This window comes from Eschscholzia californica, unplaced genomic scaffold (genome assembly GCF_041429995.1).
Source record: "Eschscholzia californica isolate CP2 unplaced genomic scaffold, dmEscCali1.0.p SCAF_4, whole genome shotgun sequence".
NCBI lineage: Eukaryota > Viridiplantae > Streptophyta > Magnoliopsida > Ranunculales > Papaveraceae > Eschscholzia > Eschscholzia californica.
In genome coordinates, this window is record NW_028238461.1 from 29,225,874 (window position 1) to 29,240,078 (window position 14,205).

Genomic DNA, 14,205 nt, shown 5'->3' on the forward strand with positions numbered 1-14,205 from the left:
TTCACTGATTTTCCAGACTAGAGAGATCCCCATTTATAGGACCACACTATTACATTCCCTAGGCAATTACTAGACACTTCTTAAGACTAAACTCTTATATTTCCTAGGCAACTACTAGATAATTCCTTATAACTCTATTCTTACATTTTCTAGGTAGTAATAAAATTAGTTGACTAACTACTAATCTATCTTGACCCTTAAAGAGATACTTTGCATCAGCCCTTCCTTCTTGAAGAAAACTCATCCTCGAGTTCGTTGTTGGTCGCGTCATCCCCGTGATAAGCATACAAATCTGAAACGTTGAATGTAGAGTCAATGCCCATGTATGGTGGTAAATCAACTGCATAGGCATTTTCCCCAATCCTTTTGATAACCCGATATGGTCCAATTTTCTTTTTATTCAGTTTCGAATAAGTTCCTGCTGGGAACCTCTCTTTTCTTAGGTAAACCATAACCAGATTCCCTTCTTTAAAAGTCTGACCCCGTTTCTTCTTATCTGCATGTTCTATGTACCTGGCATTGGATTCTTCAATCTTCAACCTGATATCGTTATGAAGCCTCTTCATCTCCTCAGCCATGTCTTCTCCCTTTCCATTTCCCTTACTGTTGTTTACTATGGGAGTTAAATCAAGAAAATGGAGTGGTTGTTTTCCGTATACGACTTCAAAAGGACTTTTACCCGTGCTTCGATTCTTAGAATAGTTGTAAGCAAATTCTGCCTGAGCTGTAACCACTTCCCACTGTTTTGGGTTATCCCCAATTAAGCAACGTAGTGGATTTCCAAGGCTTCGATTGACCACCTCAGTCTGCCCATCAGTTTGTGGATGGTGGGAACTGCTATATTGAAGTTCAGTTCCAAGCTTTTTCCATAAACTCCTCCAAAAATGTGATAAGAACTTAGAGTCTCGATCTGATGTAATGGTTTTTGGTACCCTGTGCAAGCGAACAACTTCACGAAAGAAGAGATTGGCAATGTGAGAAGCGCCCATAGTTTTCTTGCAACAAATGAAGTGAGCCATTTTAGAAAAACGATCCACCACTACAAAGATGGAGTCCATCCCTCGTTGGGTTCTAGGCAATCCCAAGACAAAATCCATGCTCACATCTTCCCAAGGCGAAGTAGGAACCGGAAGAGGGGTATAAAACCCTGTATTTTGCACCCTTCCCTTAGACTCTTGGCATATTTTACATTTATCAACAAACCTGTAAACATCACGCCTCATTCTTGGCCAAAAAAACTTTTGTTCGACCATAGCATAGGTTTTATCACGACCAAAATGTCCCCCCAAGCCACTACTATGCATATCAAAGATGATTCTTTCTCTTAATGAGCAATCAGGTATGCACAACTGGTTGCCTTTGAAAAGGAATTCATTGTGCAAGACAAAATTACCTTGCTGTCCTGTTTTAGAGTCATTCCAAAAGGAACTGAAGTATGGATCAACAGCGTACAACTCCTTGAAAGAGTCAAATCCTTCAATAGTTGTTGTCATACTTGTCAAAAGCATTGTTCTCCTGCTGAGTGCATCAGCCACTTTATTGGAGATTACAGACTTATGTTTTATGGCAAATGTGCATTGCTGAAGAAATGAAACCCAACGGGCATGTCTCTTGTCTAATTTCTTTTGGCTCTTAATATGTTTTAGTGCTTCGTGGTCAGAGAACAAAACGAACTCCCTTTGTATCAAGTAGTGCTGCCAATGCCTTAATGCTTGAACAATAACATAAAATTCTTGATCGTAGGTACTATATCTCCGCCTTGTATCATTTAACTTCTCGCTGTAAAATGCTATTGGTTTCCCTTCTTGGCTTAGGACTGCACCAATCCCCACTCCGGATGCATCACATTTCACTTGAAAAACCTTGTCAAAGTCAGGCAATGCTAGAATAGGTGCGGAACACAGCTTTTCTTTTATATCTTGGAAGCTTTTTCCAGCATGTGCAGTCCATTCAAACTTCCCTTTCTTCATACAATCAGTTAATGGAGCCACTATGGTGCTGAAATTTCTGATAAAACGTCGGTAAAATGTCGCTAATCCGTGAAAACTGCGTACCTCTCCTATTGTAGTTGGTGCTGGCCAGTTCTTGATTGCTTCAACTTTACTCTCATCCATTTTAATTCCACTTGCACTTACCACATAACCCAGAAACAACAAAGAGTCAGTGAGAAAGTCACACTTCTTCACGTTAATATAGAGCTTTTCTTAGTGTAAGACAGCAAGTACTTCCCTTAGATGTAGTAGATGTGCTTCTTTGGATGGACTATAAATTAAGATGTCGTCAAAATATACGACAACAAACTTCCCAATGAATGGTTTTAAAATCAAACGCATAAATGTGCTTGGCGCATTTGACAAACCAAAGGGCATCACCATCCATTCATATACCCCTTCTTTTGTTTTAAAGGCCGTCTTCCACTCGTCACCCTCCCGAATCCTTATTTGGTGATAACCACTTTTGAGATCAATCTTGGAAAATACCTTTGCCCCATGAAACATATCTAACATGTCGTCTAATCGGGGTATTGGAAAACGATATTTGATTGTTATTTTGTTGATTGCTCTACTATCAATACACATCCTCCACGATCCGTCCTTTTTGGGTGTTAACAATGCTGGAAAAGCACAAGGACTCAGTGATTCCCTAATAAATCCCTTATGCAGCAGCTCTTCAACCTGTCTTTGTAGTTCCCCATGTTCCTTGGGATTCATTCGATAATGTGGCAGATTCGGTAAACTAGCTCCTGGCACCAGATCTATATGATGTTGGATACTCCTTTGTGGCGGTAATCCAGAGGGTAGATCATGAGGAAATACTTCTATGTATTCATCTAACAACGCTTGTATTTCAGCTGAATGAGTTTGGTGTGGCTTCCTTGCTTATTTCACAATAAGAACATATGCCACTGAGTTTGCCTCAAGCTCTTCTATAAAGTGTTGGGCTGTCAATGAGGCATGTTCTCCTTCTCTTTTGAGTTCAGGAAAGTCTTCCTCTATCATTGGGGCAAGAACCACTTTAACGCCTTTTTTGTAAAAAGCGTAAATGTTCTTTTCTCCAAGGTGGACAGTCTTGTTGTCATATTGCCATGGTCTCCCTAGCAATATATGACAAGCTTCCATATCCACCACGTCACATAAAACTTTATCCGAATAATTTTTACCAATTGAGAAAGGAACATAGCATTGATGGGTTACCTTTACTTCGCCCCCTTTCTTGAACCAGACTACTTTGTATGGTTTTGGATGTGGTTGCATAGCAACGTTCAATTTTGTTACCATTTCTCTAGAAACAAAATTCTCACATCTACCACTATCAATGATAACATCGCAAAGTCGTCCATGTGACGAACACCTTGTTCTAAAGATGTTATTACGTTGGGGTTTAGCTTCGATAACTTTAGGTGCTAGCATGGCTCGTCGAACAACTAGAGCCGGCAAATCCTTGTCATCATATAAGACTTCATCTTCTGTAAACTCTAACAAGTTTTTCTCATTAGTGCTGCCACCATCGTCATAAGCAGCTCCAAAGTCCTCAACTTCTTCATTTACTAGTAAATTGGCATTCCTCTTTCGACATTCAGCAGACTTATGCCCTTTTTTCCCACACTTGTAGCACTTCATTCTGTCTCCCACATATTGATTGGTATTGTCACGACCTCCCATATTGAAATTTGGTGTCCCACTTCCTCGATTCTGTCCACGCCCTTGAGAGTAAGGTGCTGGTCCAGACCTTTGTGTGAATGAAGGGCCTGCTTCGAGCTTTTGAGTCGAACCACCTTGACCATTATAAGCCCCTGCTTGCACTTGCCCTCTGTCCATCTGATTTTGCCGATTATGAGGTCTTGTTTGTTGTAATTCAACCTTCATTGCCAACTGAACAACACTAGCCAATGTCCAACAAGGCTGTAACTCGACCCAATTTCTAATATTTGGCCTTAGTCCCATCAGATAACGATGTATGACTTGTGTTTCTGGTTCAACCAAGTTTACACGAGTCTTTGTTTTGTAGAAATCATTGGTGTACTCTCGAACTGAACGGTTTCCTTGCTGAATGGACTGGTATTGTTGGAACAACATACCTTCATAGTTTAATGGAAGAAATTGACTCCGAATCAACCGTTGCATCTTTGACCATGTCTGAACTCGCTCCTTTCCGGACTGCATTCTTGTCATTTGTAATTGTTGCCACCAAGAAGATGTATACCCTTTTAGTTTAACAGCCACCAATTTGACTTTCTTATCTTCTGGTAGCTCCAAATACTCAAAAATTCTTTCAACCTCATTCAACCAGTCCAAAACTTCTTCTATTTGTTCCTCTCCTGTAAAGTCTGGAATTTCTACTCTCACATGTGGATCTTGATTACGTCGAGTACCAAAACTGAAAGGAGGTTGTCTTTCATAAGGCTGATCTTCACCTTCTTCGTCTGAAGATTCTTCTACATGGTGTTGTGTTTGTACCCTTGCTGGATCTGGTTGTCTTCTTCGATGATACGTTTGCTGAAATATGTTGCCACGTTGCTCTCTTTGTTCCGTATTAGTCACATTACGAGGCCCGAAGATTCCAGCTTGCTCTAGGCGATCACAAAGTTGTGTAAATTGCTGCTGAAGCATCTCCACATCTTCTTTTGTAGCCATATTACTTGCTGCTGGATTTGTTTCGGTATTTCCTTGACTTTGCTCCACGTTATTACACCGCCCTGCCACAGATTCGCAGAATGACAAATCTAGCGTGGCTCTGATACCACTTAATGAAACACTTAAAGTGAACATGCTGACCTTACTGTTTACAGCAGTAAGGAGAGCTAATTCGTACTCCAAACACCGTTGGAGCCTTGATTTCTTGAGATAAAACCAAGGGAAAGACTTAAGAGAAGTTTGCTGGGGAAGCAGGTCTGATATTACTTGGTTATATGAGAATTCTTCACTGATTTTCCAGACTAGAGAGATCCCCATTTATAGGACCACACTATTACATTCCCTAGACAATTACTAGACACTTCTTAAGACTAAACTCTTATATTTCCTAGGCAACTACTAGATAATTCCTAATAACTCTATTCTTACATTTTCTAGGTAGTAATAAAATTAGTTGACTAACTACTAATCTATCTTGACCCTTAAAGAGATACTTTGCATCAGTTAACCTTTCTTCATTTTTAGGGATTCGCATTACGATAGTTGCTGCTGTCCGCGATTAAGAGAAACATTTTGTGTTCTGTTGGTGGCTTATGTCTTGTTTGCACAATGTGGTCGGCATTTCCTTAATATATCTTGGGGAATTGTTCTTGCTGCATTCTTTGTTTTCCTGAGGATTTTAGGTGTGATTTGGAAGTTATAACTTGTGCTCGTCTTCTTTTCTGCGACATATGTATTTTCCGATTGAAGGCATACAATTTCCTGCTCTTCAGGGTGCCTGGTGTGAAAACACAATTGGTTGTCTCTTTTGTGATGTGATGAGGATCCGCGGGCTCGTTTCTTGTCCAGTCTTAGCAGGAGTTAAAGCTTGTAGCCAGGTCCTTTACCCTTGCTTCTTCCTTTTTTCTCTTTGTTCGTCTTCCGAAAGTGCTAGATGGGTTTGTCCCTCGTGGTGGAGATTCCATCTTGTTGATATGAGCGGGTTGACCTAGTACTGTTATACAATTTAAGTTTTGCTGTTGAATTTTGCTTGATCTTACCTTAGACCCATGTTGTTTGTCGAATGGTCTTTGTCTTAGATGTACTTCGCGACCATTGCGTGGGAAGACCTCATGGTGGTTCTTATATGTCTTTATCTTGTGTTATTTATCTGTTTTGGCTCCATGTGTCTATCTTGTGTTATTTCTCTGGATCAGTTAGTTTTCTCTGTTTTCGGTGGCTACTTTAAACTGTAAGTGGGGACTGTTTAGGTTTCATATTTATATTAATCTTTGAGCTCCTGTTGTGTGGGATCCGAAGAGGCTTTCGCAGAAACAGTAAGATCAATATAGTTGATGTTAGGTATGTCTGTATGGAAACATGAACATGAGTTTTTGTGGATCCGCTCGTGGTGATGGGTATGGCTGTTTTGCGTACTTAATGACATCTTGGTCATCGGAAGGTTTATTGAGGTTTGAAATTTTTTTAATGCTTTACAACTCTACATTGTGATTAAAGTGATTGTCGTTTTCTATTGCTTGTAGCACACTTCCTGTTAACAAGGTCTAAGTCTGTAGATTGTTTTTGTGGGAGGCTCTTGGAACCAAAAGCGAAAATCTTTACTTGAAGGGAGTCTACCTTATGTAATGCATTATTGAGTGAACTGATTCCGATGAGATGTAGTCGAATGGGTCTTTCTTAACTTGCTTCTTTAACTTTTATCCTTGTTACAAGAAACAAGGAGTAATAGTTGACACATGCAAAATTCATTCCTTTTATTACAGGGGTCCTCTAATTGAAGCATGTTAACAGATCTGACTCCTTGCAGCTCTGGTTGAGAAGGTATGTTTTCACTTCGTGGAGCTTTTATGGTGTGTAAAGTCTAAGTGCTCACATTATTAGATGTACTTTAGTCAAAAAATACATTTCTTTGTACTTTTGTTCTGAAAGGTTTTTCATTACAAGGAAATAGGTTTTGAAAGTGCAAGCTCCTAAAAGACGAATTTAGACAATGTTCTTGTGGTTTATTCCCTGATGTGCTTAAACAGTCATCTTGAGCATGTTGAGTTGTATATCATATAGTTGCTGAATTCTGCTATTGTGTTATGTCTAGGAGATCCCTAGGACATTGTGAAGTGGTATGTTGGTGATTCAAGAGACAAAAATCCATGAAAATCTTGAAGCAACCATGTCTATCTAAAAAAACATTTCCTGCTCAATGAAGATTTCGGATTGTGATGGATAAGGCTAAACTTAATATCTTTTGTTATTTAACAATCAAATGTTCACACATCCTTTAGGACAATAGAATTCTTTCTTCATCTCTTTAGACACTGTCAATATGATCATATTCTTGCCTTACTGATAAAATATTATAATAACATTAATGCACTCTCTCTACAGGGAACTGATATGTCGATGATTCATGAATCCATGAAAAGTAAAAAAGTGAGCACGTTTTTAACTTGTCGCGTTCTACATACATTGCTTGTAGAAGCTGGATAAGACTAAAGACACCAACAAACAATGCAAGCTGTTGGAGGAATTTGCAGAGATAATGAGAGTGACGACAGGGTATGTTTAATCTACTTCAGTAGTGTGTGCTTTATTCCCTCCACTTACATTGGTGTTTGAAGTTGTGTTCATGTCTTAGCTCTTACTATACTTTTGGCATGCCTTGCGGGCTAGTTTCAACTTTCATTTAGTCTAGAAATCATGTTGTTATGTAGGAAATGTATAAACTTGTTATCTATCAAATAGTCCGAGCTTGTTGACAAATATATCTTTCTAGTGGCAACTGAATAAGTTCATAAAATTTTCAATCTTTCTCTTTTTTAGTTTGGTTGATCAAAGATTTTTATCCCCAAAGTGAAGATGAGGAAACTGGGAACTAGCCTGAGCTCTGGAAGAAAAAGCAGACGCTGGTTAGTTGTTTAACTTGTTTAAATAAATGTTATCCTTTCTTTTGGTTACCAATACTTGTGTAACTAACCGAAAGTACTAAATTCATATGTTACATAAGAAAAATGTAAGTTAAGTTCCACTCTTCTTGTTATCGTGGCCATGAAAGGGAAGTCTTGTGGCAACTAGAAGTAATTTGCCAACAATGCTGTATCTTGTATGCCCTGGGATACCTCTTCATTTTATATCTATATGATGTTATTCTGGTACTGATTAGTATATATGACATTATAAGATTTCCAATACGAGACATGTGAACTTGCACAAAAGCGGCTGCACCGAAAGGAGCATATACAAGTTGGGATTCTTAATAAGGCAAGAGGAATTTTAGTTTGTTAGATTCATATATAAGGACTTACTTGGGTTAAGGTTTTAAGCTTGTTAACCACGTGGGCTTCAATCATTCCATAAACCTAGCTCCAGCATAAGTACGTTTTATTGTTGCTATCTGTCATGACTTTGTGTACTTATTGCCTAACTTGCAGACCTTGCTTCTATTTAAATTTGGTCTACAGGTTCTGATCAATTTGGTGTTACTGCACATATACGGCTAACATTGACCTTAAGATAGTTAGCTCTTTGATATGGAGTGGAGGAAGTAGTGAACCTAGCCCAGGAAAATATTCAAATCCTATTAGATGAGACTTGATTTGTTACTTTCATGCCTCTACATACCAAATAACAACCTCAAACATTTAGGGCCTGCTTTTTCATTCAATATTACTAGGAAGTTAGGATCTTTTAAATAAATTTACTTTCTTTTTGCCATATATAAAATCATAAAAAATAACAAAAGCAAAAAGGACAGATTTTGACATTTTTAACATTCTTAACATTTTCATAAGCAACCCATTGTGTTTAATTTGGGTAAGATAGATAACACTTGATGCATTTGCTTTTAGGCAACACAACCAACCCTCGAGCACAGATTTTGGCAACGAAGTTTAAGTCTTTCAACTTTAGTTAACAAAGTCAGACTTGATGCACTTTCTAGGATTAGGTTTAATTTGATGAAGTTGACTGCTGACTGGTTACTGTTTTGAGGACAATTTCAATTTCTTTCCTTTTTCCAGTTAAGTTGCCTTGCAATAAATAAGAGAGAGAACCCTAGACTGGCTCCTAGAGACTCTTTGTGCTTCATGAATGCATCATATTTTTGTCTTAACTATTTTTTCAGCAATGTCTAATCAAGAGTTTATCATTTGTGGGGAGAAGAAAATGGATTAGACTGATCAGGCTATTGGATGGCCAAAAAAATGGTATGAGTTAACTCAAAACATTTCTTTCCTTAAAAATTGACTGTTGTTATAACTAATGGGGCCTCACCTTGCAGGTTGTGGAACAAATTTTTTTTTTTTGAAAATTTGAATTAATATATTAAGAAAGAAAGCAAGAGCTGAAGTTAATACAATCCATGAAAGGCCAAATGAGTAGGTTAAATGCCAGGTTAATACTAGTTTCTTATACATTTGATACTAGGCCGAAGTTATTACAATCCATCCTTCAGATGAAAGGATATGGAAGACAATTTCATCATTGGAAGAGTATATGTATTGTTGTTGTATAATAGTGATAACTAATCTCTTCTTCAGATGCTAAAAACTCTGGATATGGAAGACAATTTCCTCATTCGAAAAGTATATGTAGTGACAGTACTGTTGTATATTATTTAAACTTGTTCCCGATGTCTTGGTTCCGGGGGAAACTGACAAAAGGCAGATTTATTCTTGTGCACTTTCAACGTTTTGGTGCTTAAAAGTTGTTGTCTATGGTTGTTTTTGAATTTTCAGTTTTAAGTATGATTTCCTCGTAAGTTGTGTGAGGAATGCAAATTGTTAGGAAGAAGAATCAAGGCAGCCCGGGTATCTTGTTGATTTTATGTTCAAATTAAGGTATGCTGCAAAAACATACGTTGTAAGGACATAACTTTTAGAGTTACATGAGTCATGGTAGTGGAATCTCGAGTTATGGTCAACTAATTAAAATTGTAGGTACATTAGACTTCTAGAGGTTTGTGACATAATACCACAGGTGGAAGTTCGTTGATGAGTTGAGTAAAGGGCATACCACGCAATTTCAGAAATGGTAAAGGACAGACAGCCTTTATATACTATGTTGTGATATTTGCTTCGTGATCTACAGAAGATATATTTTTTACATTTCCCATGCTTCACAGGTGAATTGAAAACTCAAACTGGCACATGATAAGGTTTTTTTTGTTGTCGTCACGGGTATTTCGTCCTCTTAATGAGTTATGTATTTATATTTTCTTCATCTTAGTTCATATACTACTACCAACCTTATGCATGTTATGAGCTGATATGAGGTTAGACTTTAGTAGGTAAAATGGAATAAAAGGAAACTGCGGTGCATGTTCGGTGGTTTGCTGAAATAAGACTATTAAGAACACTTTTACAATCCTACCGGGTGCAAAACTTGTATATCTGCTCATAACACCTCATAACACTTGTACAATCCTAGGGGTGCAAAACTTGTATATCTGGCTTAATCTTCTAGGATTCCGGCTCCAGAAAATCGGTGGTATGGGAACTATGGATTACTTATTCTGGTACAATTTGCATCTTCTAGCAATTTCGTCTTTCATTATTAAATCTCCATAAATTTTCCAAATATGGATAAATAACTTGAGAATCGGGCTTGACCTGGTAGCCTTTGATGATAGTGTTGTTCTTCTCTTTCCATACTGCCCCAAAACCATCGCATGAGGACTTATTCTCCATTATCTTCCTTCCCTTCTTAGGTAATGCAATATTACCCCAATAAACAAACACATCTTGGGTTGGTCGCGAAAGATATCCCCCTTGTATTAAAACTTGATAAGAAAAGATGTTGAACTGCTGAAGTAAAGCTACAATACGTAAACCGGTGAGAACCAGATTCAATTAATCCTTTGGTGGGGTCTACTTAGGATGACGCTCATATCACGAAGCTCAGACTTGGAGGAATGTTTCTTATGTAAGGAAGTTGAGTTTGAAAGTGTAAGCTCCAAAAAGGCGAACTCAGACCATTATCTTCTTGTTTTATTCTCTTATGTGCTTTAATAATCATCATGACAATCATGAGTTATATATATCATATCTTTACAAGATAAGATTGCATACCAGCACCTTTTGGTTTAAGCTGATATTTGCTAAATTTGGCTATGGCACTATGTCAGATTAATAATCAAGTTTTGCTTCCCTTGGTTGTTGTTGTGTACTAACATATGCTCAACACATTTGGATGTTCAATTAGAGGAACGAACCTTTTATGTTCAAACTTTAAACCGATATTTATTGTCTCTATATTTCCAATTTGTAAGCGTTGATTCAGCATCTTGAAAACCTCCAATTTTGAGTTTATTGCATTCAGAGTAAAATGTTTCTTCAACCCTTTTATCGATTTCGAGCGTCTTAATTTTGTTGGTTGTGTTTGAAGAGGAAAAATTAATATTTGTTTGGTAAAAGATAGTCTTCTTGGGGTGTTTTTAATTTGGTTGCTTTTGTGCTATTTTTTTGAGTTTGAGTTATTAGTTGTGTCTGCTTTTGCTTGTATTTGTGCTTATGTTTGTAGGTGTGCATGTGTTTGTGTTTACTTTTGATTCATTACATGTGTTTGTGTTTGTAATTGTGCTTGTGTTTGCGGTTTTTTTGTGTTTGTCTTTGTGATTGTGTTTCTCTTTGTGTTTGTAGTTGTGTCTGTGTTCGTGATTGTGGTTGGGCTGGTGGTTGTGTTTGTGTTTATGTTTTCGTTTGTGTTTGTGTTTGTGTTTAGCTTTCTTCGGCCGGATGACCATCCTTTACACCCAGGCAAGCACTGAGCGCTTCTTATGATTTTACGCCCTTTCCAAAAATAAGGGTTTCTTTTAGTGAACTAGTGATTTCGTACTGGTTTATTCAATTAGCTTGTTTGGAGTGCTTGGCTTGTGGTCCCTAATCTCGTTTTCGGTGAGCTAGTAATATGTGTTTGTGTTTTTGTTTCTGTTTCTGCTTGCGCTTGTTGTTGTGGTTTTTTTATGGTGTTTCTGTTTATGTTTGGTGTTTGTCTTTGTACAAGTGTTTGTGTTGTAGGTCGGAGTTTTTTTTTGTGTTTGTGCGTCGTGTGTTTGTTGTACTTGTTTGTGTGTTTTCTTGTAATTGTTCCTAGATGAGGTGCATGCATGAGTGTTATTGCGGTGCTTGTTTGTGACTCACTCACTATTATTTTCTTACTTGACACGTGAATTCTTTCGCTGTTACATGCAAACATAACTTGCTTTTCCAGATGCTAAAATCCTACAAAGAAATTGTTTGGACTGCTAAGCTTTGAAATCATCACTTCTATTGATTGACCGTGCAGCTTTGAAATTCTTTTTCGTTGTTAGACTGCATAGGTTAGACATCTAGTTGATTGTTATTGTTAATTAAGCATGTTAGGAGATCTGATTCCTTGCAGCTTTTGCTGATGTTCTCATTTAGAAGAAATTTTATGGGTCTCATTATGGAAGTAGGATTAAATTTCCTCTACTTTTGTTGTTTGTATTTTTTTGATCCAGTGAAATGGAGTTGTTACTAGATCCTTATACATCTTTTAACAGACTGAAGGTATACATTGGATGCCCTACTTACTTGCTAGCAATATTAATTCCTCACTTTTCATTTCATTTCTTCTAATGTGCTTATGTAGTCTTGATAACTTTATGTCTTTCAGGTCCCAGTAGCACTGAATATTGCAGCACAATTTCGTACTGGAGACTGAAGTCTGATTTTTTGAATCGTATATGTGCGGTTATTAAATGTTGTGAGTCATTTAAACTTTTCTTTGTGTCTTGGTTGTTGGGAAAACTAAGGATTGTTTTTTTTCCTGTGTTTTATCAATTTGCTGTTAGAAGTATCATTTCACTTTAAGTATCCTCGGGAAGGTATCATTGGCTGCCCTCCTTACTTGCTAGCAATATTAATTCCTCACTTTTCATTTCATTTCTTCTAATGTGCTTACATAGTCTTGACAACTTTAAGTATCCTCGGGAAGGTATCATTGTTGCGGAATAGGTTAGAAGTAATCGTGTGACACTTACCTCCGACCAAGAATTTATTTTCGAAGAGAAATAAATGCATGAAAGTCAGTTTCCCTTTATTAAGTGAGTTTGAAGTTGAAGCTCTCGATCATACTTTGGTTCAGCTGTCTTTAAGATTTGGATATTGAAAGTGATATGGGTATTGAAAGTGAAGGTGAACGAGTACAAAAAGAAGGATGCCAAGTTTAATGTGAATATATTCTCGAGTACGAGCAAATTAGACCCTCTTGATTCAAATTTAAGCTGTGATAATAAATCACCTTTGACGGGGGATTCCTATGTGGGTTTTGTTCTAGTTGCATATGTATTGATTGTTCCTGGTTTATCTGCAGGAAGTTTCTAATTCACAACTAAGGATCAAAATACGTTCCTAACTAAGGTAATCCTAGGTGTCAGAAAAGTTGGAACTGTCTTAATGATTTACTGCCAAAATTAATGCATACTGGATAAACATACGTTATAAGGATATTAACGTTTTATCGGTCTTTGTTTCTGTTTGCCACGTTATAAGGATAGTAAACTAGAATGTCTACCTTTCACATTTTAGTAAAAATATTTTACTGAGGGTTTCGTGATGTTCAGGTTATAGCTGCAATCAATCATGTTGAAATTTTGGATTCTGCTCTCATGCGATCGGGTCGCTTCGGTTGAAAAGTGAGTTCCCTCGTTTGACTGAAGAAGCAAGAGGTAAGCAGGCAGTTGGAATCTTTATTTAATAACACTTATTTTATTTCTTTGAACGATAACCAAGCTGGTACCTCAATTTAAACTGCAGATCGACTCTTGAACATTTGTGTTATGAGAGACATTTGAGATAAATGGGGAATTGCCATTAAGAAAATTTGTTAACTATTTGATATTTAGTTGTCTTACACGTTTCAGCAACTAGGAGATTGGAGCTGCAAATTTCGCATAGTTATTTGAAGAAAAAATTATAACCAGTCTCAAGGAAGAAGACCTCCTAAATCTTGCTATACTGGTGTTCTATAGACCTTTAAACTGTACGGATCTTGTTGTGCAATTAGGGCTAAATTGCCTTTGTTTTTCTTTGTTCGAGTTTACAAATTCAGGGAGATAGAGTTGTTACTAGTCTTATACAGTTTATAGCTGGCTGAAATTAACAGTTCTCGCTCTTGCCTGCTAGCATTGTTGTTTCCTTGCCTTTTATTCCATTTCTTTCAATTCTTGTATAATATTGATAATCATGCTGTTATTGAATGCTGTGAGTTGTTTTAACTCTTCTCAGTGTCGTGGTTGTTGGGGAAATTAAGAACATGTTGTTTTATTCCTGTGTTTTTAGATCTGCTTCCGCTTTCAGTGTCTTCAATAAGGTAACATTGCCGCGAAATATGTTGGAACTTAGTAGTAATTACACATGATGGTAGAATCTCCACCATGTAAAGGAAAAGTGGAGCAACAGGTCGTTCAATTTGGTTTTTTCCTGTTCTTTGTTGTTTTGCATTTCAGTTGATGGTAGAATCTCCAAGAGAGAAGTATGATTCAGAAGTAATTACACATGATTGTAGAATCTAGCACGGTAAATTTCTTGCCTTTCACTCCATTTCTTCCATTCTT

At 37.3% G+C, this 14,205-nt stretch overlaps 1 protein-coding gene and 1 long non-coding RNA gene across 2 annotated transcripts; one reads left to right on the plus strand and one right to left on the minus strand.

The window, feature by feature from the left end:
- Positions 1-2,129: 2,129 nt before the first annotated feature.
- On the minus strand, positions 2,130-5,131 carry LOC147544037 (uncharacterized). The gene has a single exon (XM_086633927.1). The coding sequence runs from the start codon at positions 4,950-4,952 to the stop codon at positions 2,880-2,882; it is 2,073 nt and encodes a 690-aa protein (XP_086490053.1). The 5' UTR covers positions 4,953-5,131; the 3' UTR covers positions 2,130-2,879.
- A 1,276-nt stretch (positions 5,132-6,407) lies between these two features.
- LOC147544038 (uncharacterized) lies at positions 6,408-13,913 on the plus strand. The gene is made up of 9 exons (XR_015224239.1): positions 6,408-6,455; positions 7,017-7,187; positions 7,452-9,466; positions 9,566-9,659; positions 9,751-10,573; positions 12,264-12,443; positions 12,475-13,009; positions 13,213-13,317; positions 13,406-13,913. It is a non-coding gene; the product is annotated as an uncharacterized LOC147544038 (long non-coding RNA).
- The last annotated feature ends 292 nt before the right edge of the window (positions 13,914-14,205 follow it).

Coding starts and splice junctions, on each gene's coding strand:
- LOC147544037 (XM_086633927.1), bottom strand. CDS start 4,952: ATGGGGATCTCTCTAGTCTGGAAAATCAGTGAAGAATTCTCATATAAC.